This window comes from Nematolebias whitei, chromosome 19 (genome assembly GCF_014905685.2).
Source record: "Nematolebias whitei isolate Nwh7 chromosome 19, NemWhi1, whole genome shotgun sequence".
Classification (NCBI taxonomy): domain Eukaryota; kingdom Metazoa; phylum Chordata; class Actinopteri; order Cyprinodontiformes; family Rivulidae; genus Nematolebias; species Nematolebias whitei.
This window is the reverse complement of record NC_056516.1, coordinates 15653379-15677870: the sequence shown is the minus strand read 5'-3', so window position 1 is coordinate 15677870 and position 24492 is coordinate 15653379. Positions and strand designations below refer to the sequence as shown.

The following is a 24492-nucleotide window of genomic DNA, read 5'->3' as shown; positions in this document are numbered from 1 at the left end:
TTTTTTTTTTTTTTAAACCCTCACAGATAAACTGTGTGAAAAACAAAACGTGACATACTTGGTGCAAAAAGACAGTGAACATGTGTAGAAAATATTCTCAAATAGGTGGAGTTTAATTTTTTTACATCTTGCCACTGGTGTCAACAAGTATCACGAGATTCTTTAACTTCTACAACTTACTTTAACTCAGCACATAAAGAGTAGAGATATGTGCATAGAAATAGATGTAGTCAGAAAAGTTAAAAGGTAGTTTTTTGTTGTACTTGTACTACATGGAGTAGTAGTACAAGGGACCCCAAAGAACTTAAGGGTTTCTGTATTTTTAAAAAATATTCATAGTTTTATCTCTTTTAACTAGGTATAGTCCACATATGTTTTTGCTTATCAGGAAGTCCAGTTGCTCGTTAACAGAACTGCTTTCAAATAATCTTTTTTAAATTTGTTTTTAGAGTACGAACCATATTTTTTTATTTTTTTTATTCATATAGGGAGAGAAAGCAAGAGTCAGTATTCAAACAGAGGATTAATAATAAAAAGTGAATTTCCATCCAAGGCAATAAAATAATTTAATCAGATTGTGAGTCTCATGAATTAAACAGTCAGGGAAAAAAATTAAATTACTGTAGTTGTTTTGCAACTTGCAGTTCATTTAAGACACATGGTCTATTTAAGTGTTTAGTTTATTTATTGCAGTTTTAATCATGTGCCATGTTGGCACGTCTTTTTCTGACAGGGTTGGTGTTTGTGGGGCTGCAGCGCCCTCTGCTGGTCGGAAGTGGGTCTTTTATTTTCACACTTCCGGTAGACATATTGCTTACTGGAGCAATTTCTAGAAAGCTATCAGTGGGGAAAGGAGTTGAAATTGACAAACGTCTTTACAACTTGACATACCCGAAAAACTAAAAAAAAACAGAATGGGTAAGTTGTTTGGTGGATCACTTTAGGGTGTTCATCTGGTTAAAGGTTAATATTTTTCGACTACAATAACGAGTATGCAGTAATTCCGTGACTTTTGTTTAGCTACTCGGCTAACTCGTCAGCTGGAGAGCTAGTTAATGTTTCGTCAGTACGCAGTTCGGCAAGCTCGCTTCTTCACTTCTTATTAAACTGTCACTTTGTTTTCTCGTCCTGGGACATTTCTCTTTCGTTATGAGAAATGAGTCGAGGCGCAAACATGTGTTTTCAACCACAAAAAAAGCAACTGATGTTTTTTGTAAGCTAACTTGAAAAACAACTTGGCTAACCGCTAACTGCGTTAGCATCGAGCTTTGCCATTTCTTTTGCCTCACGTGCAGTTGTAGCCCAACCTTTTCATTAGTCTTGACAATATAGATGCGTCCTGTCGTGACTTCCTGATGTAATTTGTCTGTCTGGCCTTGTATTTATGAAAGTTTAAGAAGTGACAGCGCTGTGAAGCTGCTGCCTGTGTTTAACCAGGTCCATGTTCAGTTCAGTTTATATATAGCGCCAAGTCACAACACAAGTCATCTCAGGGCTCTGAACAGAAACATTCATATGTATATAAAGTTAACATTATTTATTTATTTAATATTTATCTTTCATGTTGCTTCCAGGTACTGCTAGCTGTTTGACCACGTTAACTTAGCTGGCACCACCCAACAACTTAAGATTCATGCAGGGGTTGCAAAGGCTTCCTGTACTTTCTAGACCATTCCCACACTTTATTGTGCATATTGTTTTTTATTCCAGCTTTACTGGTTAACTGGTCAAGACTAGTCTTATAGCCGGCCGGATATTATAACAACTCAGTGATCAACGTGTTACACAGTTCCTCTTAATTTATTCAGGAACTTAAAAGTCTCAGGTTCAAACTTTTATTTATTTGTTTTATTTGATCTTTATGTTTTCCAGGTGAAATGTTTCACAACCAGTCCTTATTTGCAAACATGACCTTTTAGTCGTTAGTTTTGCTACAGAATGCATGTTTCTTCCACATTTAGATTTAATTAGTTTTAAATAGTTTTATGAGGTTAGGTGTTTTTGTGTCGTCTGCCGTTCAGATAATGGTCATTTATCAAGCGCATGAGAAATGAAGCTGTTTTGGTCAAATGTTAATTGCAGTCTCATGTGACATGTGAAGTGTCCCGCTCAGAGCGCGTGTTGTGAACGGCTTTTAGCTACATCCACGTCAAATTTGGCCTCCATATCTATACAGCTGATTGAGTTATAGCCATGTTTGTGTTTTGTAAGGTCTGTTTGCAGTGGTGACCATCTTGAATTGAGTTAGCTCCAAAGTGCACGTATTGTAGAGGAATATCCAATGATTATCTCCTGCAAATTTTATTACAATCTGACCAGTGGGTTATTAAGTATTTTAGTAAAAGAAAGACAAAACATTAATGTCCACCTTTGCCTCTTGGCGACTTGCGATGACAAACTTCCTAACAGCGCTGATTTTTCTGTATTGCATGCCCTGGTAAAAGTACTTTCTGTCAGAGGGGTCTTCTCTGAAATGCCAGTGTGACATGTACTCCTAACCATGCTATTTTTATTCGACCAAACTCCCAACATGCAGTGCAGCTGAAACGCTGTATATAATCTTACTATCATCGCAGAGAAACGAGAGCAGCCAGCTACCACCAGTGTTTGTTCATCCCCACAGCTCCACCATCTGTTACACACCTTTTACAAAGATGGGTGTGCTAAACACGACCTCATTTTCTAATGTTTGTTCTCATATTTAACCTAAGAACCCCCCCTACTGATAACAGAAACGCTTTTGGCACCATTCTGTGTTGGTGGCAGATTTTCCTGTTATCCCTCATCATTCTTTTGCTCCCCTGGGTGATTCAGAGACATTCCTGGTGCCTCGTGCAGGTGGATGACTGCACAGAACCCAAGAATGGCCAGCATGTTTTGGGCACCAGTTTATACGAGCACTGCAGTTTGAGTCTATTGATGAAATAAATTTGTTCTGTCTGCCCGATGACTGGCAGACCAGCTTAGCTATGTTATATTTAGCCAGTGTTGTCTAGTTTTTGTGAGCTTCTTTATAAATAGTCACAGGAATTTAGTTTCTTCGTCACAACCTAATATTAGAAAGGCGAGAAGAAATGAATGCAAACTTAATCCATCACATGCTTTCTCATACACATAGTGTCCCTAATCAGTTTTTTTTTTCCATTCAACCTTTATTCATACAGGTTAATCGCACTGAGCCTCGGGGACTCATTTACAGAGACCTGATTTTAACAAAGAGTGATGACAACAATGGACAGTCAAAAGGATACGTGCATACGAACTGAGAATAACAAGTGAAAATAAAATGGTATTAAAAAAAAATAACAACAAAACGGCTAGGTTGTAAGGCGATGTAGAAAACTAAACACAGGAACGTGTCTGCGTGGGATTTTACCAGGAACTGAACAGATTCTTAAAGCCACTTAGAGTGGTCAAGGTCGAGAGCTTCAGATCTTTTTGTAAGATATTCCAGGAAACAGGAGCGGAGTAGGAGAAGGCCCTTTTGCCTAGTTTAGTCCTCACTGAAGGAACACTGCATGTAATAATGTCCGGAGAGCGCACGCTGTAGCTGCACTCACGCAGAGACATGTAGGAGGAGATGTATGAAGGCAGCAGACCAAGAAGTGATTTAAAGATGAAAATGTACCAGTGAGAGAGTCTGCGTGAAGCTTACCTAAAATGAGGCAGCTTGTTTTCCTCTTGTGTCTTTAGTTAAAAATATATGCGTGTTTGTTTTGTCCTGTCAGAGCCGTCAACCAGTCCGGCCAAGGACAACTACAGGATGAACCGCTACAAGAACAAAGCACTGAATCCAGAGGAGATGAGACGCAGGAGAGAAGAGGAGGGGATCCAACTCAGGAAACAGAAGCGAGAACAGCAGGTATTACAAGTATAAGAGCTATGTGATGTATGTTTCCATACAATGATGAAGTTAGTTCTCTGCATTTAGCTCATCACGCCTGAGATACTGTGCAGTGGGCAGCTACACACCTGGCTGTCCTTTAAGAGTTGTGAATATGTGGTAATCTCTCATTTCACTTCAAATATGATTTCTCCTAGTGTCCAAGTAGCACACGTTAAACGGGGGAATAATAAGGAAACGTCAAGTAGCATATACTCAGTAAAACAATGCATCTATTTTTTTTTTTCAGACAATATTTAGTAGAAATACTTGTAGGTCCATTTCTGATGTGCAGCACCCACAGGTCCTTCTCAAAAAATTAGCATATTGTGATAAAGGTCATTATTTTCCATAATGTAATGATAAAAATGAAACTTTCATTTATTTCAGATTCATTGCACACCAACTGAAATATTTCAGGTCTTTAATTGTTTTAATACTGATGATTATGGCATACAGCTCATGAAAACCCAAATGCCTGTCCCAAAAAATTAGCATATTATGAAAAGGTTCTCTAAACAAGCTATTAACCTAACCATCTGAATCAACGACGTAACTCTAAACACCTGCAAAAGATTCCTGAGGCTTTTAAAAACTCCCAGCCTTGTTCATTACTCAAAACCACAATCATGGGTAAGACTGCCGACCTGACTGCTGTCCAGAAGGCCATCATTGACACCCTCAAGCAAGAGGGTAAGACACAGAAAGAAATTGCTGAACGAATAGGCTGTTCCCAGAGTGCTGTATCAAGGCACCTCAGTGGGAAGTCTGTGGGAAGGGAAAAGTGTGGCAGAAAACGCTGCACAACGAGAAGAGGTGACCGGACCCTGAGGAGGATTGTGAAGAAGGGCCGATTCCAGACCTTGGGGGACCTGCGGAAGCAGTGGACTGAGTCTGGAGTAGAAACATCCAGAGCCACCGTGCACAGGCGTGTGCAGGAAATGGGCTACAGGTGCCGCATTCCCCAGGTCAAGCCACTTTTGAACCAGAAACAGAGGCAGAAGCGCCTGACCTGGGCTACAGAGAAGCAGCACTGGACTGTTGCTCAGTGGTCCAAAGTACTTTTTTTGGATGAAAGCAATTTTTGCCAGGTTTGTAATAAATTCCCCAGGTCAAGCCACTCTTGAACAAGAGACTGCGTCAGAAGCATCTCGCCTGGGACTGCTGCTGAGTGGTCCAAAGTTATGTTCTCTGATTACAGTAAATTTTGCATTTCCTTTGGAAATCAAGGTCCCAGAGTCTGGAGGAAGAGAGGAGATACAGAATTCACATTGCTTGAGGTCCAGTGTCAAGTTTCCACAGTCACTGGGGTGTCATGTCATCTGCTGGAGTTGGTCCACTGTGTTTTATCAAGGGCAGGGTCAATGCAGCTAGCTATCAGGAGATTTTGGAGCTCTTCATGCTTCCATCTGCTGAAAAGCTTTATGGAGATGAAGATTTTATTTTTCAGCACGACCTGGCACCTGCTCACAGTGCCAAAACCACTGGTAAATGGTTTACTGACCATGGTATTACTGTGCTCAATTGGCCTGCCCACTCTCCTGACCTGAACCCCATAGAGAACCTGTGGGATATTGTGAAGAGAAAGTTGAGAGACGCAAGACCCAACACTCTGGATGAGCTTAAGGCCGCTATCGAAGCATCCTGGGCCTCCATAACACCTCAGCAGTGCCACAGGCTGATTGCCTCCATGCCACGCAGCATTGAAGCAGTCATTCATGCAAAAGGATTCCCGACCAAGTATTGAGTGCATAACTGAACATGATTATTTGAAGGTTGGTGTTTTTTGTATTAAAAACACTTGTCTTTCATTGGTGGGATGAAATATGCTAATTTTTTGGGACAGGCATTTTGGGTTTTCATGAGATGTATGCCATAATCATCAGTATTAAAACAATTAAAGACCTGAAATATTTCAGTTGGTGTGCAATGAATCTGAAATATATGAAAGTTTCATTTTTATCATTACATTATGGAAAATAATGACCTTTATCACAATATGCTAATTTTTTGAGAAGGACCTGTACTGTAATGAGTTCCAGCTCATTCCAGGTGACCAGGAACTTCTTTTTAAATCCGTGGGATGTATTTGACTTAACACTGATACAATTTAAGTAGAACAAATATGACCAATACGCCTACTGTGCATGTCTCCATTTGTGGGACAGACAGTTGAAAATACCAGAATAAAGCTGAGAACTAAACTCACTTTTTCCATTTACTGCATCAAAGTTTTATGTCCTTTAATCCCACAGTCCTTTTTATGTTCAGTTCTGCTTCAGTCAGCAGAAAAGTTGTTGAAGTTTCCGGTGAGAGCTTCCATCACGGCTGTGTGGTTCAGCTGTTTTACCAAATCAGAAAAAAAAATCATCATCTTGACCTTTAAAGACTCCAGTGTTTAGTTGAATCTCCTCTCAGACTTATAGGACAGTGTTGGCAGCATCTTGGTAATTTTTAAATCTTTAGTTGAACAAATTCATTCCTTGAGCTATCAAATGTTAGAACAGGTTGGAAACATCCAACATGTGTCCTAATGTTAGCAGTGAGGGGGAATTTACAAACTGCTTACATGTTACTTATTTCATTCCCTGGGTACAGTTACAAAATCATAAGTGTGTTCAGACGTGCAGTCGCTTTCTATTCTGAGGAGAGTTTACTATAATTTTATGTTGACTGAAAGCTTTTGTTTATGTTCCGCTCCTGCATCAATGACTGCCCTTCATGTCTATAATGAGACACATTTTAAGAATCAGGACGTTTCAAATGAACTTTTTTAGATATTTCTACCTGGATTGTTGAGCATGCATCAGGATATTAAATCTTTGTAGTTTATGTTGAGTTTCCTCTGCAGGGTAGCTGGACTCTCCCTTGAGATGGGGTGAGAAGTTCAGCTATCCGGGAGAGACTCGGGACTAGAATCGCTGCTCCTCCACATTGTAAGAAGGCGGTTGAGGTGGTTCAGCATCTAGTAAGGATGCCTCCTGCGCGCCTCCCTAGGGAGGTGCTTTGGGCATGTCTGACTCAGAGGAGACCCTGGGGAAGACAGGACATGCTGGGAGAGACTCTGAGCAGAGCTGCTGAGGAGCCAATTGAAGTGCTTCAGGCATCTAGTAAGAATGCCCCCCCCCCCCCCTCCCTAAGGAGGTTTAATTGGCATGTCCAACTGGGAGGAGAACCTGGGACATGCTGGAGAGACTGTGTCTCTCTGTTGGCCTGGGAACACCTTGGAGTCCTCCCAGAAGAGGTGGCTATGGAAAGAGATGTCCAGACCTCCCTGCTCAAGCTGCTGCCCCTGAGACCTGACTTCAGAACAAACTGAAGATGGTGGATAAGGATAGTTTATGTGCAATGGAAATATTTTATGTTGCATCCCACTGTGTGTTCTCCCACAGCTCTTCAAGAGGAGAAATGTGGATGTTCTGAATGAAGAGGAAGTCATGCTTGAAAGTCCACTGGCGGACTCATACCTAAGTTCTCCAGCAACGGTGAGTGTCTGGCTTCATATTGAATTATCAGAAGGGTAGGGGGGTGCGTTTTTCAAGTTTGTGTGTGTGTGTGTTCATTTTTCTATGCTTTGATTATGAAATAAAAATAAGTGTTCGAGTGTATCAGTGATTAAAACTTGTATGGTTTCTCTTGCAGGAAGGAGTTATTACCAGAGACATGGTTGAGATGCTTTTTGCAGAAGACCCAGAGCTTCAGCTTGCAACAACACAGAAGTTCAGGAAACTACTTTCCAAAGGTAAACACCAGAGTGATTCTACAACAAGACAAAGATCGACTTTAACGATTGTAGTGCTGGTGCTCTTAAAAGAAACCTTCTGCTTTAGTAACTTAAAACCCAGCAGTGCCGATTAAACAAAAGTCACTGCTTTAATAATATATAAATAATTTTGTTAAAAAAACAGAACTCCTCAAACCTGACATTTTGAAATGAAAATACCACATTGTGATGTTCTTCATTGCGTTGCTCCTATTAATCCACTCTGAAGTATCCCATGGTGAGAGGCGCCGAGCTGGTGTGGTTCTACTCTTAACCCCTCGAAAGTAGTTTCCAGAATGTAACATGAAAAAAATGCCTGTGTTGTTTTCCCCGGTAGATGAGAGGGTGCTGCACCTTCGGGTGAGGGAGACGAGCTCTGATTGTTGTTTGGGCCTACGTGCCAAACGGCAGTTCAGAGTATCCGGCCTTCTTGGAGTCCTTGGTGCGGGTTCTGGAAGGTGCACCAGCTGGGGACTCCTTTATTCTGCTGGGGGACTTCAGTGCCCACGTGTGTAATGACAGTGTGACCTGGAGGGACGTGAATGTGGGGAACAGCCTCTCTGAGCTGAACTCAAGCGGTGCGCTGTTGTTGGACATTTGTGCTAGTCACAGTTTGTCGAACATAAGGGTGTCCATAAGTGCACTTGGCACCAGGACGCCCTAGGTCGTAGCTCGATGATCGACTTTGTAGTCGTGTCATCTGATTGGCGGTCGTTTGTTTTGGACACTCAAGTGAAGAGAGGAGCTGAGCTATGAACTGTTCACCACCTGGTAGTGAGTTGGATCAGATGGTGGGGGAAGATGCCGGACAGACCTGGTAGACCCAAACGTGTAATGAGGGTTTTCTGGGAATGCCTGGCAGAAGCACCCATCAGAAAGATCTTCAACTCACACCTCTGGGAGAGCTTTAACCACATCCCAGCTGAGGTGGGGACATTGAGTCAGAGTGGGTCATGTTCCACAACTCAGTTGTTGAAGTGGCTGCCTTGAGCTGTGGCTGCAAGATTGTCAGTGCTTCTCGCGGTGGCCATCCACAAACTCTGTGATGGACACCCCGGGTTAGGGAGGTTGTCAAGCTGAAGGAGTCTTATCTGTCCTTCTTGGCTGGTGGGACTCCGGAGGCAGCTGAGGAGTACCAGAGGGCCAAGCGGTCTGCAGCCTTGGTTGTTTCTGAGGCAAAGCTCAGATGTGAGAAGAGTTTGGTGAGACCTTGGATAGAGACTTTCGGTCGGCTCTGAGGAGATTCTGGCAAACCATCAGGCGGTTGAGGAGGGGAAAGCAGCACTTTACTAACACTGTGCTCAGTGACTTCGGGGTTGGTCTGTCCATAATCGTGGCTGAGGTCACCGAGGTAGTTAAAAAGCTTTGTGGTGGCAGGGCTCTGGGGGTGGATGAGATTCATGGGGTGGGGGGGCAGCGCTTTGCGAGTATGGGATTGGGAGCCCGTTGCTTCAGGCTGTTTGGTCCCTATACAAGCAGTGTGAGAGTTTGGTTCACATTGCTGGCAGTAAGTTGGACCCCTTCAAGGTGGGAGTTGGTCTCCTCCAGAGCTGCCCGTTGTCACAGATTCTGTTCATAACTTTCATGGACAGAATTTCTTGGTGCAGCTGATGGGCGGAGGGAGTCCGGTTCAGTGGCCTCAGGATTCCATCTCTGCTCTTTGCAGATGATGTGGTCCTGTTGGCGTCATCATGCCGTGATCTCCAGCTCTCACTGGAGCGGCTGGGATGAGAATCAGCACCTCCAAATCTGAGGACATGGTCCTCAACCAGAAAAGTGTGGACTGCTTTCTTCATGTCGAGGGTGAGGTTCTGCCTCAAGTGGAGGAGTTCAAGTATCTCAGGGTTTTGCTCATGAGTGAGGGAAGAATGGAGCGTGAGATTGACAGACTGATTGGTGCAGCGTCTGCAGTATTGAGGACTCTGTGCCGGTCCGTTGTGGTGAAGAGGGAGCTGAGCTGTAAGGCAAAACTCTCTGTTTACATGTCAGTCTGTGTTCCTACTCTCACCTATGGTCACAAACTTTAGGTAGAAACTTAAAGAATGAGATCATGGATACTGGAGGTTGACATGAGTTTCCTGTGCAGAGTAGCTTGACTGTCCCTTAGAGACAGGGTGAGAAGTTCAGTTATCTGGGAGAGACTCAAAGTAGAACCGCTGCTCCTCCACATCGAGAGGAGCAAGTTGAGGTGGTTTGGGCATCTGGGAAGGATGCCCCTTTGGCGCCTCCCTATGGAGGTACTTGGGGCATGTCAGACTGGGAGGAGACCATTAGGAAGACCCAGTACATGGGAACGCCTTGGAGTAGTCCTCCCAGAAGGAGCTGGAAGAGGTGGCTGTGAAAAGAGATGTGTGGTCCTCCCTGCTCAAGCTGCTGCCCTGAGACCCAACTTCAGAACAAGGTTTATAACCTTAAAGTTATTTAAAATGAAAAATATTGTCTTTTTTTGTTTTGAAAACTGAACCGTTATACACAAACCTGTTCTAATAAAATGGTCTCATGTTAGCCCTGTCTAGTTTTTCTCACCAGTACTAGACGGATTGTTTTCTAAAATACATGTTGTCTTTATATGGTGTATATTTTAAAGTTTCTTTGATGTCCTAAAACGTAGGAGCAAATAGCAGCAGAATGGTCGCCCCGATAAAAAGCACAACAACCGTTGTGTTTTCAGAGACCAAATGAAAATGGCTGCATGTAGTTTGAACTTTTTGTTTTTTGCAGAGCCCAACCCTCCAATTGATGAGGTTATAAATACACCTGGAGTGGTCGAGAGGTTTGTTGAGTTTCTAAAGAAGAGCATCAACTGCACACTTCAGGTCCGTAAATAAAAAGTTTGTTTCAATAATAATCACATTTGGCATTTTAATGCTTCTGCTTGTTTACGATATACGAGTTAGACGTTGCATGATGTATCTAATCCTAAAATCTTTCTTGTTTGTTTGTTTGTATTTTTTTCCCTCTGCAGTTTGAAGCTGCGTGGGCTCTGACCAACATCGCATCAGGAACGTCCTCGCAGACAAAGATTGTTATAGAAGCTGGAGCTGTACCCATCTTCATCGAATTACTCAACTCAGACTTTGAGGACGTTCAAGAACAAGTAGCACATTTTCTACTGCAATTGTTGTAACAAGTTTGTTTTTATTATACAGTAGTCCCTCGTTTATCACTGTTGTTTGGGGCCACGCCCACCGCGATAAGTGAAAAACAACGAAGTAAAGATACAGTAGTCCAAGTTCAGTAAACTTTGTCATGACATGTGCCAGGCTGTAATCACACTCATCTCCTGTTACTCCCAATCTCCCTCCGTAAATAAACAATTTAAATTTAAATACTGTAACATTTTAAATAAACAATCCATGCAGCATGAATTGTTTATTTAAAATGTTGCAGTATTTAAATTTAAATCGTAGGGAAGAGAAGAGCAGCAGGACATCAAACTCTTCACCCAGCTCTGCAGCACGGAGCAGTAATGTACTTCTTGATCAATTACACTGAAACAACTGAACATAGAAGTTCTAAAATAATTAAAAATAACTTAACACTTTTATATTTTGTGATTATGACGATTTTACGATGTGACATGCTTTGAATTGTAAGTTGGAAGACAAAAGTCGATCGTTGTATCTGGACAACAAAGGGTTAACCTTTCACAAAACTGCAGCAGGAGAAATGTGTGTCAGAGTCAGAGAGATTTATTTGTCATTCACATCTCATGGTACATGTGGTGGAACGAGATTATGTAGACGGTGTGTGCGTGGCGGAGAAGATCAGCTGATCAGCTGCAGGAGGGAGCTTCCCCTGCACTAGTGGGCTTCACACATGGTGCAAAGTCTTTTAAAATAATTTATTTTAAATAAACAGCCCGGGGCTCATCCATCTATCAGCCCATTGTGTCATGTCCAATCTTACTTTGATCTAGCAAATCCGAACCACGAAGCAGCGAGGGACTGCTGTCCTGTATATGCTTATCTCAGGTTCTTTAACGTATTGTGACATGTCTTGCAGGCTGTGTGGGCGTTGGGGAATATTGCAGGGGACAGTGCAGTCTGCAGGGATTACGTCCTAAACTGTGACATCCTTCCACCACTGTTAATGTACGTTAATCTAGTTTTTATTGTTTTTGATGGCTTTAATGACCCAAAGCTAGTGTGAGCACGTGCTCTTGCTATGATCTTACTGCTGCGTGCTCTTTCTGTTTCAGGCTTTTGACTAAATCCACCAGATTGACCATGACTAGAAATGCAGTGTGGGCTCTGTCTAATCTCTGTAGAGGAAAAAATCCTCCTCCAGCTTTTGAAAAGGTAATATTTACACTGATGGGCAGTGACTTTTAAATATTTGAAGGGTTGAAAAATAAATTAATAATGGCATGGCATTTTAAACAGAAACTTTGCTCAAATTAATTGTAAGTATTTAAAAATTATTAGACCTACAGTATTCCTTCGTTTTCACTAGTTAAACAGATCAATGTGGACAGTGGTGCTGAGCTCACCAGTGATCGTAGTTTCCACTTTATACTCTTTTCAAAATCAACTACGTTGACAGAAACAATAGGACACTCAGTTGTTTGTCCTTAATTTTAAGTTCTTGGAGTGATTTAGGTTAGATGTGTTGGAAAAAAGCAAAACTAACTGGAAAAGTTTTGTTAAAAAAAACTTGGTATGTCGCTCTAAAGTCCTAATAAAAAATAACAAATTAGTTGTTAATATTGCATTTCTTCTTCAAATAGACCATTTAAATTAGATTGAATATTTAAAAATGACTGGCCATCCCTTAAGACCAATAGAGTCAAACAGTATTTTTTCCTTCTACACGCAGTAACTTTTTTGACTTGCAGGCTTTTCCACATCACAACATAATAAAAATGATCTGATCTGTACCTGGTTTTGAAATTATTCAAATCGAACGTGAAATAAAGCAAAAATGGAAAAGCTTGGTATGTAAAGAGAAAACTAAATGTCATAATTTCAGCAAAGGTTCAGTGGGAGCAAATTTGCCAATTGCTATTATAAAAAGTTGTTAAAATAATAACTGGAGAAATTGCATTTAATGCAAAAATGCAGTGAATGCTTGTTGCAGAAGAACTTGCTGAAAAACAGCTGAAATTAGCTAAAACCATGCTGAAATGTAGCTGAAATGGAAGAGCAAGCCTAAGTTACCAGAAGAAAGCAGCAAGAACACATTTGCTGAATTAGGTATAAATAAACAGAAATTAGCACAAAAATTAGGAAATTAGCTAAAAAAAAAAAAAAATCAGCTGAAATTTGCAAAAGAAATTGCTAAAAAGTAGCTGAAAAAAGAAAAAAATAAGCTGAACCTACCAGAAGGAAGCGGAAAGAACTGAGAAGAGCTCAAACAATGTGGAATTAGCTGGAAAAAGCTCAAATTAGCATCCAAGGAGCTAAATGGTAGCGGAAAGAGCAGAAAAATCTGAAACCATCAGAAAAAGCTGAAAGGAGCATAACAAGCTGAAAATAGCAGAAAAAAATGTTAATTAGGCTGACAGTAGCAACAATTAACATGAAAACTTGAATTTATCTGAAAACAGCTAAAATTACCGTTACTACAAAAAAGGTAGCTGAAAAAGTACAACTAGCTTAAATTAGCGGAAGCAAGCAGAAAAAACACGTTTGTCCAGTTATGCTGAAAGAAGCTGAAATGAGCACAAAAAGTGAAATGATCTGAAAAAAGCAGAAATTTGCATGCACAAAAAAAAAAGCTGAAAAGTAGCTAAGAGGGCAGAAAGAAGCTGAGATTACCAGAAGGAAGCGGAGAGAGCACATTTTTGATGAATTAGGCTGAAAAAAGCTGAAATGAGTGCAAAATATGTGGAATTAGTATCCTGATGCATGCTCAATAATCCAGGTAGAAAAGTCTAAAAAAAAATCAAGTCTGGTCCTCTGGGCAGGTTCAAAAAACAAAAAATTGTAGAAATGTTAAGTTTCTAAAAATAAAAATAAAAAAATTTTTTAATCCCATCCAGAGGACCAGACTTAACTTTTTTAGATGTGTGGAATTAGCTGAAAATGCTCAAATTAGCATAAAACAGCTAAATAGTATCCGAAATGGCAGAAAAAGCTTAAACTAGATGAAAGGAGCATAACAAGCTGAAATTAGAAGAAGCACAAAAATCTAGTTGGCATTAAGAATCTAAAAGGAGCATGAAACGGCTGAAAACAGCTGAAAAAAGAGAGTTTAAATTTACGGAAGAAAGCTGAAAGAAGCTGAAGCAGAACAAAATGAAAAGAGCAGTAAAAGGTTGTGAACACATCTAAAGATTTGAAGGATGTAAAATGAGCTCAATTCATTTTATATGAGGAAAAAATGGCAGAAACGGCTAAAATATTTACAAAAAGCTAAAGTTGCACTAATCCCAAAAGTCATAGCAGGATTGTCCTGAAAGAGCTGAACGTTTTGATTCATTTGTTGAAGTAGCACAAATTGTGGAACGAGAAAGATGCTGAAAAGCGTATGGAAGAAAAATGGATCACAACAGAGCGAATGCCTCATAAACATTCACTATAACGACCCAAAGTTTGTTGCTGGTGTCGGTGACTGTACAGAACTTTAATGCTGCCAGTCTCTCCTCCTGTCAGCTGCTGTTTGCCTGAACATCTTTGTCCTTCTGGGTTCTCGTTGTCTGAGATGATGAATGATGTGTTGTGTTGGTTCTGTCCAGGTGTCACCTTGTCTGCCGGTGCTGTCCAGGCTCTTATTTAGCAGTGACCCAGACTTGTTGGCAGACGCCTGCTGGGCTCTTTCCTACCTTTCAGATGGCCCCAATGACAAGATCCAGGCTGTGATTGACTCTGGTGTCTGCAGGCGGCTTGTGGAGCTCCTCATGTAGGTTTGAGCTAGTTGTTTTCAGCCACATGAAGTTTGACGTGCACAAAAACAAAACAAAGTCTCACTTTTCTACAACTCTGCAGGCACTCCGACTATAAGGTGGCCTCTCCTGCCCTGAGAGCTGTGGGAAACATCGTCACCGGAGATGACATCCAAACACAGGTGAGCATGTCTTCTACTTCTCCTTTTGCCAGCTGAACACGCTCCAAACTTTGAGAGAAGAGAAGGTGTGGAAACTCTGACACAAAAGTTTGAGTTGTGAAGAAACTTCTGACTTTCACAGGTGATTTATAAGATTTATGTTGAAGAAGCCTGAGCTGCCTTTGGGTTGTCTTTGTCTGCTTTATGATGACGTCACGGTGACACGATGGGTCTAAGTAAACCCGCTGCTCTCATGGTTCTGAGCTGCCAGTTGAAGATGCAGGAAAGAATCAGTTGGCATTGCAACTTGAAGGTGATGGCAGACGGGCTGTTATCAGATAGCAGTGGATTTTAAAATGGATATTTTATGCATAGCACTACAGTAGTCCCTCATTTATTGCAGAGGTTACGTTCCAGACACACACACCCCAATCAGTGAAAATCTGCTAAACATATTTTTAATATAATTAAAAAAAAAAATATATATATATATATATATATATATATATATATTAAGGCATTATTAATCCTTCCCACACTCTTGCAATGTTCTAAACTCTTAAACCTACATCGTTTTAACAACATATGTATATGTACTGCACAGTACTGCTAAATTTGACTCACCAGCTCTGCAGAAGACCGACTCAGTTCCGGTCCGGCTTGGCTGACCTACCATGCCGGTTCTGGTCGGCTCTCCTCAGCCCTTGATCAACAAAACGCTTTTGTAGGGAGCCGGACTTTTAGATGGCCGGCACGAGACCACACGGTGGTCCGATTGAGTCCAAATCTAGATGAAAGAAGTCCTGGTGGGCTCTGGAGATGACGCTGGTTCTCTGGGTGGCACTCAGATTCACAGATAAGTCTGGAGGTCCAGTTCTGGTCTGGTTCCATGCGGCTCTCTGCATCCGCTGGGCGCCGAAGTAACTATGAATAAAGACAGAACTTTTTTGGAACGGATGAAAACTTTCCCTCCATTTCAGCAAAAGGCAATGGCTGGAAGCACTGTTGACTTCTGGGAAATGTAGTCCTTTTGATTGGCGATAGTGTAGGCTTATCGAGAGAAAACTACAAAATGGCAGCGCCTGTTCAAAGTATTTTTTCGTTAACATTTTACAGTATTCCGTACTGTCCCAATCACGTAATATTAAAGTTAACAATCGTGTCGTGTACATTTTTTTTTGTCTCGTTTACAGTCTTACTTTGAAAAACCGCAAAAGAGTGAGTCCGTAAAAGTCGAACCGCGAAGTAGCGCGGGACAACTGTACATGTAAACAGCTCTTATGATTCTGTGGGGCTAGCTTAATTTACTGAAGCTCACGTCATCACAGGATGTGATCGGCACAGTTGGTGATTTAATGACCAGAGGCAGCGAAAACGTTGAACAGTAATAACTGTTGGTGAGAAAACACAAACACCAGACAAGTGGTTTAGTCCAAGTCTCTGTTCAAAGAGTTTTACCTGAAGGACTTGTTTCAGCTCTACCAACGTTCCTGGAGAGACTGTTTTCATTGAACTGCGCCTTCACTCTAGGTGGTGTTGAACTGCTCAGCTCTCCCCTGCCTGCTGCACCTTCTCAGCAGCGCTAAAGAATCCATTCGCAAAGAAGCCTGCTGGACCATCTCCAACATCACCGCAGGGAACCGAGCACAAATACAGGTCGGACATGGCACGTTACTGATGTGGGGGCAGCCTGGGGACAGTCCCGCTGACGGTTTTCATGTTTGAGAGGGTTCATACAACAACTTATAACTAGAGAAATTGCATTTCATGCAAAAATGCAATGTAAATGCTTGTTGCAGAATAACTTGCTGAAATTAGCTAAAACATGCTGAAAAATAGCTGAAATGGATGACAAGCCTAAGCAAAAGAAAGAACACATATTTGTTGAATTAAGCAGAAATTAGCACAAAAATTAGTAAACTAGCTTAGAAAAGCTGAAATTAGCAAAAATAGCTGAAAGGGCAGAAAAAGCTTAAACTACAAGAAGGCAGCGGAAGGAGCTGAAGAGAGCTCCAAAAATGTGGAATTGGCTGAAAAAGCTCAATTTAGCAAGAAAGCAGCTAAATAGTAGCAGAAAAAGCTGAAACTAGCAGAAATAAGTTAATTAGGCTGAAAGTGGCAGAAATTACCATGAAAACTTGAATTTATCTGAAAAAGGCTAAAATTAGCTAAAAATGTAGCTGAACAGGTAGAACAAGCTTAAATTAGCAGAAGAAAGTCGAAAGAACATGTTTGCTGAAAGAAGCCGAAATCAACACAAAAAGTGGAAATTAAAATACAGCTGAAAAGAAGCTAAAAAGGCAGAAAGAAGCTTAAATTACCAGAAGGAAGTGGAGAGAGAGCACCTTTTTGCTTAATTAGACTGAAACAAGTTTAAGTGAATGCAAACCATGTGGAATTAGCTGAAAAAGCTTAAATTAGCATTAAAACAACTGAGTAGTAGCTGAAATGGTAGAAAAGGATGAAACTTGCAGAAAAAAGATGAAAGGAGCGTAGCAAGCTGAAATTGGCAAAAATAAGTCAGAAGAAGCACAACAATGTTGTAGTTAGCAGAAAGAATCTGAAACGATCACAAAACAGCTGAAAGTAGCTGATAAAGTTTAAATTTGCAGAAGGAAGCTGAAAAAAGTTGAAGCAGAACAAAACGTGAAAGGAGCAGTAAAAGGTTGTAAACAGGTCTAAACATTTGAAGGATGGAAAATGAGCTCAATTCATTTTTTTTATGAGAACAAAAAAATGGCAGAAAAGGCTAAATGTTTCAAAAAGCTAAAGTTGCACCGATACCAAAAGTCGTAGCAGGATTGTCCCGAATGAGCTGAACATTTTGATTTGATTTGTTGAAATAGCTTGAAAACTGCGGGACGAGAATCACACTGAAAAACGTACGGAAGAAAACTGGCTGGATGACGGCAGAGTGAATGCTTCATAAACGTTCGCTCTGCTGCTGCGACGTGTCGTTCCCTGCAGGTTGAAGATGTAAATCATGAGCAGAAGAACCGTTTTTCATTTTGCTCATTAGAGCTTACCGATTCTTTTTGACTCAGCTGTTGCTTTAGTCTCAAGTTTTTAATCTGTTTTTCTTGCATTAGTGTTGTTCCAATTGGTGCTGCCTGTAATTGTTGTTGCTGGTGTGATTTGTAAAGGCGAGGCATTTTTATCCAGCAGTGAGTTTTTGAAAGCACATCTGGCCGGGAAGTTGACCTGGTTAGAATTCCTGTATTTCTATTCAAGCTGCTTTGTGAAATTGAGCCCTGTTTTTTGTTATTCCTCTCCACAGACCGTGATTGATGCCAACATCTTCCCAGTACTGATAGAAATTCTGCAGAAAGCTGAATTCCGAACTAGAAAAGAAGCAGCCTGGGCCATAACCAACGCCACATCTGGAGGAACGCCAGAGCAGATCAGGTTAGGCTGAAAGCACATGAGCTGCAGCATCCACGATCTTTTCAAGACTAAAGACACCCCCCCCACACACACACACACACACACACAGTTCCTGTTTTCACAGGCAGCGAGCACCAAAACACAAGCAGACTTGTTTATTAGCTAATAACCTTCTGACTATTTCTTCACTGATTAAACTTTAACTTTAGGATTAAGTTTCAGGTTTGTGTGTGTTTGCTGTAGACGCTGCCTTGGTGTGCTTGATTGTAGTGAAACCACAACAAACCTGGACACCAGACAGTAAACTGTTTAGGTGAACAGGCAAGCAGCAGATCTTACAGGAATAGAAGCTGATTATGGTTTAATTTGTTATGAAGAAATATTTGTTTTGTACTTAGTTGTTTAATATTTGTGAAGCTAAATCCTTTTCCCTTTTAGTGGCTTCAAAGGTTAACGATGATCAACACAGACGCTCAGAGTATCTGAGCAGTGCGTTCATGAGGAAACTGCTTAAATCGTTGCCAATTATTATAGTGCATATACAGTAGGCCCTCGATTATCGCGGGGGCTACGTTCCAGACACCCCCACAGTAGGTGAAAAACTGAAGTAGGAACGCTAAATATAGGGGTTGCACGACTTCATATTTTTAAAAGTTGACTTTTTTAACATGATAAAAGTCAAGTTGATGTCGACTAGTCGATGTGACGTCATAGGAACTCGAGATGCTATATTCACAAAAAAAGTCATTTATTATTTACCCCCCAAAAAAGGAACAACAAAACATCGGGAGCGTATGTTTATGCTCCTACCATTTATCAAACTGCAAATAAGTCACAAGAAAACCAAAACGATTATTAAGCTGCAAAAGTGAAAGAAACGTGCGGCACGTAAAGAACAAAACTAAAAACGAGAGGCGGGCGGTGGTGGATTAAATAAAATAAAACTAAAAACTAAACGCAGCGGCTGAGTCCAGTTAAGTTTCAGGTGGGTCGCTGGCACTGATCCATCTGGACTTTTTTTTATTTCAACCGGCCGGTCAGCGTGTGGTCAAACGACCGCCTGTGGCTGATGATCCAAATTGGATCGTCAGCCGCACACTGACGCAATCAAAAGCCCGACCCGGCCCGCCCATCCAGCACATTATTTTGGCATTCGGGTCGGTCCAGGCCCGGGTTAGAAATGACAGCTTTAGTCAGCGCCCAGCGACACAATCGCGTGACTGGGACTAGTCGACGTAAAATTAAAAAAACTCCCGACATGTCCTAGAATCAACTCGTCCATTCAACCCCTAATGCATATTTATATCCCTGTGATGGACTTGCAGCCTGTCCAGGGTGTCCCCCGCCTCTCGCACAATGATGGCTGGACAAGCGCACCAGTGAACCCCATGACCCAGATACATTTTAGTAATTATATATATAAAGTCTTTATAAACCCTTCCCACACTCTTTCAATGTTCTAAACTCTTAAACCTACAAAATTTTAACAACATACGTTTATGTTCAGTACAGTACTGCAAAATGTTATATGGGTGAAGACACTACTTGAAGGATGAGTTCAGCTTCAGGAATATTTGTGACTTTCCTGTCAGTTCTGTGAACGTCATAGATGCATCGTTACTTCTGACTTTGTGTTGCAAAACTATTTTTAGCACCTCCGTTTCTCTAGTTGTTGCTCCCTCCATTGCTGTTCCTTGAATTTCAGCAGAAAACAGCAGCCGGAAGCACTGTTGGTTTCTTGGCCGTGTAGTTCTTTTGACTTGCGTTATATTGAAAGAAAACTACAAAATGGCGGCACATGTCCGAAGTCTTTTTTTTTTGTTTTGTTTGTTTTTTGTCCTATTAATTGGTTCCCGCTCCCGTTAACTTTTTGTCCTGTACCGTCCCAATCACGTAAGTAATGTTAAAGTTGACAGTTGTGTGTCGTGCACAATCTTACGTTGAAAACCCGCAAAAGAGTGAGTCCATGAAAGTTGACCCACAAAGTACCGATGAACTACTGTATAACGTAACTCTTAAAATACAAGTTCATCACACTTCAACAGAAAAGAGAACAAAGGACGAGATAAAGAGCAGAGAACCGGTTTAGTGTTGGTGATAGATGTTGTGTTAGATATAGACGTGTTGCTGTGACAGATGCTGGACCTGTGTGTGTTTGTGTTCAGGTATCTGGTGAATCTGGGCTGCATAAAGCCCCTGTGTGACCTGTTGACGGTAATGGACTCGAAGATTGTTCAGGTCGCTCTGAATGGACTAGAAAACATCCTTCGGCTGGGCGAGCAGGAGGCCAAGCAGGAGAACGGCTCGGGCGTGAATCCTTACTGCAGCCTCATCGAAGAAGCATACGGTACCTTTCACACACGCGTGTTCAACAAGTCCATCTGATTTATTGCTTTTTATACAACTCTGACTTGTCAAGCTACAATATTAATTTATGCTTCATTCATATGCTTTATTTTTAACCAACTCAGTTTCATCTTCTTTAACAAACATCTGCCCATGGATGTTGCTGAAGAAGCCTCACGTCATTGATTCCTTCACGATTTTTAAATTCTACTCGTATTTCAGTTGGAAGTGATATTACAGCGGTGTCTGGGCTGCATGTATTTCTTAATGTCCGACTGTGATCAGGGTAAAGACAAAATGTTTGTCCCTTTAGGTCTGGACAAGATCGAGTTCCTCCAGAGCCACGACAACCAGGAGATCTACCAGAAGGCCTTCGACCTCATTGAGCGCTACTTTGGGGTGGAGGATGAAGACAGCAGCCTCGCTCCTCAGGTGGACCAGGCCAACCAGCAGTTCCTCTTTCCTCAGCAGGAGGCTCCCATGGAGGGCTTCCAGCTATAAATCTTGTAAAGTTCACCACATACCCTGCCCCCCACCCTTTATACTCCCCTATTCTGTGGAAGGTCTGAATCATGCCACTGTGTCCTCTTACCCAATCACTGCACACCCCTGCCCTGTGGAGGAAAACTTTTGCCCTCTTAAGCCTAAAAACTCCATTTGTCACGATTTCAACCAATGGACTAACTTCTCACTGACTCTACCACGCCTAGCAGAGGAAGTGATCATCATGCAACTTAAAGTGAGTCTGCCCTGCCCCAAGTTCACGCTCACAAACGCTGATCGCTCTCACATCCCGTCTCTGGCAGTAGCTGCCATTTATTGGTCGATAATTTAAACTACACGTCTTTTCCGACGGGACGTTCCTGTTTTCTGGATTCCTTTTGAATCCCGTTGCAGAGTCCATAAACAGGGCTGCGTGTGGTGAAACCCGTTCTTCTTGTCGGTCAGGTTTTTGTGCAATCCAACATAGTTTGATTTCATTATTTCCTTATTTATCTGCTCCTGTTCCAGTTCTTTTTCTTTTCCTGTGATTAAAAAGTGTTTGGTTTTCTGCTAAGAGCTGATGGCGAGTTCAGAGCTGCTCCTCTCGTCTGAAGGTGTTTCAGTGGGGGGGCAGGGGGGTGAAGCTAATCTCAAGGACTCTACATGAGGTGTCCTAACTATGACATCGGGTTTTTTTTTTTTTTTTGAGTAACTTAAAAGAAACTTTGATTGTGGGAAAGTTTTCGACGTCCAACAGTCGTATTTTGCTGTGGTATAAATTAATGCGTTTGATTTGTGGAGGGATCTCTTGAGCAAGGCATTTTGGGACATTTGTTGGGGGAGCGGGGCCAGCTGCAGGAGCAAACCAAACATCTCTTATATTTACCTGCATTTATTAGATCACTTTTAGAGTAAGGTGGAGTGTCTTGTGAAGTAAAGGTTCATAAGCAACATTTCTAACGTTTGGATTTCTTTGGAACCCCAGTTAGGTTCTGCTGGGCAGCTAGGTCCCCCAGTTGGGTCTAGAAGGTGGTTTTGCATTCTGCTCGTCCTAGAATCGCTGAACAATCACAGCAGCTGGCAGCAAGAGGCAAACGAAACGCAAACGCTTCTTGTAAACGGTGTTTGGAGTTCAAAATGGCCGACGGCCCATCGATGCAGTGACTTTTGGTGATGTGAATAGTTCTGGTGTTTTCTTTAGAGGTAGAGTTAAATATCACGATGTCTGTGAGGAACGGAAATGACAACGGCTAAAGGTTTGGCGTGGGACGGTTGCGAGCGGTCGGGGTTTGTGTAAATAGCCTTTTCTCTGTCCTTTTATGGGAAATCTGCTTCAGTGTTTCCTCGTGGGTTTATAAACCATCCGATGTGAAAGAGGCTGGGGGAGCTGCAACGACGCAGACATCAACAGAGGATATTTGAATTATGATGTATTTGCATTAAAATATGAATCTTGTTTCTTTACGCACACTTGCATACACCACCAGCAGACACTGTGCACACACCTCCCACAGACAAGTGGCCTGAAGCAAATATTAGTTTCCAGAAAGATCGTGACCGTTTAGTTTTCATTATCGAGCAAAAATTCTTAGTTTCAATTCTCAAGTATGTTTTCTTAAAATGTTGCTCTTGTTTAGTTTTTTTTATTGACATGAAGTTGTTTGAACTTTAAAGCAAATTGTGGAAACTTGTATTTGTTTCAGCCTCAGGACTTTAGATGGTTGAACTCTGACCAGGGCTCGGCTTTGCCTCGGAGCGAGGCCCGTCGTGGGTCGGTGGGTGAAGTAGAGCTCTGGTTTGTGATTGACTGACGGGCGCTATGTGAGGAAGAGGTCCACTGACTCTGCTGAGACCCTGTTCTGTGGATCACTTTGAAAACACTAAATGGAGGGTGTTCTCAAAACTAAATGCAACAACCGGCTGAATATTCTTTTTTGAAGCAGAAACAAATGAAAAACTATCGAGTCTACAGGTTGTACTAGTTGTTCTTGACTTACAGAAGACTAACTCGTTAAAGGAAAAGGTGGGTTTCTGTGTAAACGCTAAGATCTTCCGTGTAGAAAGTTTCTAAAACGACTAAAGTTCGGAGATAAATGTTTTAGGAGAAACGGACCAGTGTGAAGGCAGCGGACACCAGTTCAACCATTGCTGTTACTTTCACATTACACACTTATTATAGCAGGTAAAGTCCTACCAGTCCTGACCCCTGGATGCCTGGCGAGTGCTACAGCTAGCTGCTGCTGTTGATCTTTACTGTTGCAAATACAGAATGACTCGTGTTTTGAGGAAGTGATGGCAGCATGAAGGTTTACGAGAAGCGTTTCATGAACATCCGAAGCGTTTTTGTCATTGGATTCATTTTTGTTTGGAGGCGAGCTACGCTGGTGTGCGTTTAGATCAGCGATGAGCTCGTCAGTCCTGTAAACTGTGTGTCTTTAAACTGGCGCTTGTAATCAACTTTCTGACACAGAAACCCATTCAACCAGGCCGAACCATTCCTTTAAGTGAATACCGTAATTTTCAGACCATAAGGTGCATCAAGTGAGACAAAACAATCAGACAAGTCAAACTTTATTCAACTCGTTCACGATAACTCTCAGCATAGTAACACATAAAATCAGTTCGAGGTCAGTAAGCACAGCTTAATTCATAAGGCTCACTGTCGATTTTTAAGAACATTAAAGGATTTTAAGTGCGCCTTATAGTCCAAAAAATACGGTAAATGTTTTTTAAAGTGTTGCTGGTTGTAATTCAAGGCATTATCTGATGAAAAATGTCTCTTTGCATCCCGGGTCTCATGTTATCCACAGAACACGTGTGCTCCCAGCTGACGTGACGGGTCAAACCATGAAATATAAAGTTAACAACACTTTACCTCTACCTAACAAAGAGCAGCATTTAGAACTGAAGTCTTGGATTTCTCGGCCAGTTCTGTGCTCGGCCTTCAAATAATGCCAGAAATAAAGACGGTAACCGCATTTCGTCAACAAGGGAAAATATTTGTTGAGTGAAAATGCACTCCTGCTCACTAAAGTGCCAATCCGACCAACAAAGACGAAGATCTTACGTTTCTGTCTTTGACCTATAGAATATCTCTTTATATCTTTATTTACTTGAATGTGCACACGTTTTGTGCGAAACATTGCTGCTCTATTTTTCTTATCTTTAAAGTTACATTGTTTGCCACTGTTTCTTGAGGAAGTGGCATTCTTTATGGGACACCTAAAAGACCGTGTCTAATTGTCACGGTGGGGGAAGGAGACGGTGAATATAATGGGGGAAAGAAAAACAACAAAAAACAGTCTTTTGAGTTACTTTTGGTAATAAAATAGTCCCTGCCTCGACGCTTGTGTGGTTTTCACTGTGCGTAGCGAAGCTGCAACCGTTTGGTTTCACGCTGTAGAGAAGCTCGTCCGAGCCCTCCAGGTAGAAAAGAAAGTCTGTGCTGACAGGAAGCAGCACTAAGATGGATTTTCTGCTTATTTTAAAGTAGCGTTCAGTAGAGACATTGTAAAGAATTGGTATCTTACCTGCTGTAGATGGATCTTAGAACAGACTTGATTTGGAGCGTGTTTACGGCTAGTTTGAACACAAAAGAGCAAAGTGGATTGCTGTCATCTTAAAATGGCTTCTGTATTTAAATGTC

At 41.6% G+C, this 24492-nt stretch overlaps 1 protein-coding gene across 1 annotated transcript; it reads left to right on the top strand.

Annotated features, from left to right (window-relative positions):
* Window positions 1–798: 798 nt before the first annotated feature.
* Window positions 799–23517, top strand: kpna6 (karyopherin alpha 6 (importin alpha 7)). The gene is made up of 14 exons (XM_037692948.1): window positions 799–918; window positions 3729–3862; window positions 7276–7368; window positions 7526–7625; window positions 10368–10462; window positions 10612–10743; window positions 11652–11740; window positions 11848–11947; window positions 14326–14489; window positions 14576–14654; window positions 16164–16289; window positions 17911–18038; window positions 20183–20364; window positions 20677–23517. The coding sequence occupies exons 1-14, from the start codon at window positions 915–917 to the stop codon at window positions 20862–20864; spliced, it is 1614 nt and encodes a 537-aa protein (XP_037548876.1). The 5' UTR covers window positions 799–914; the 3' UTR covers window positions 20865–23517.
* The last annotated feature ends 975 nt before the right edge of the window (window positions 23518–24492 follow it).

What these genes read in the sequence shown, in the direction of transcription:
- kpna6 (XM_037692948.1), top strand. An exon ending in ATCCTTCCACCACTGTTAAT is followed by an intron (nt 11,741 to 11,847) that starts GTACGTTAATCT and finishes TTTCTGTTTCAG; the next exon opens with GCTTTTGACTAAATCCACCA. An exon ending in GAGATGACATCCAAACACAG is followed by an intron (nt 14,655 to 16,163) that starts GTGAGCATGTCT and finishes CCTTCACTCTAG; the next exon opens with GTGGTGTTGAACTGCTCAGC.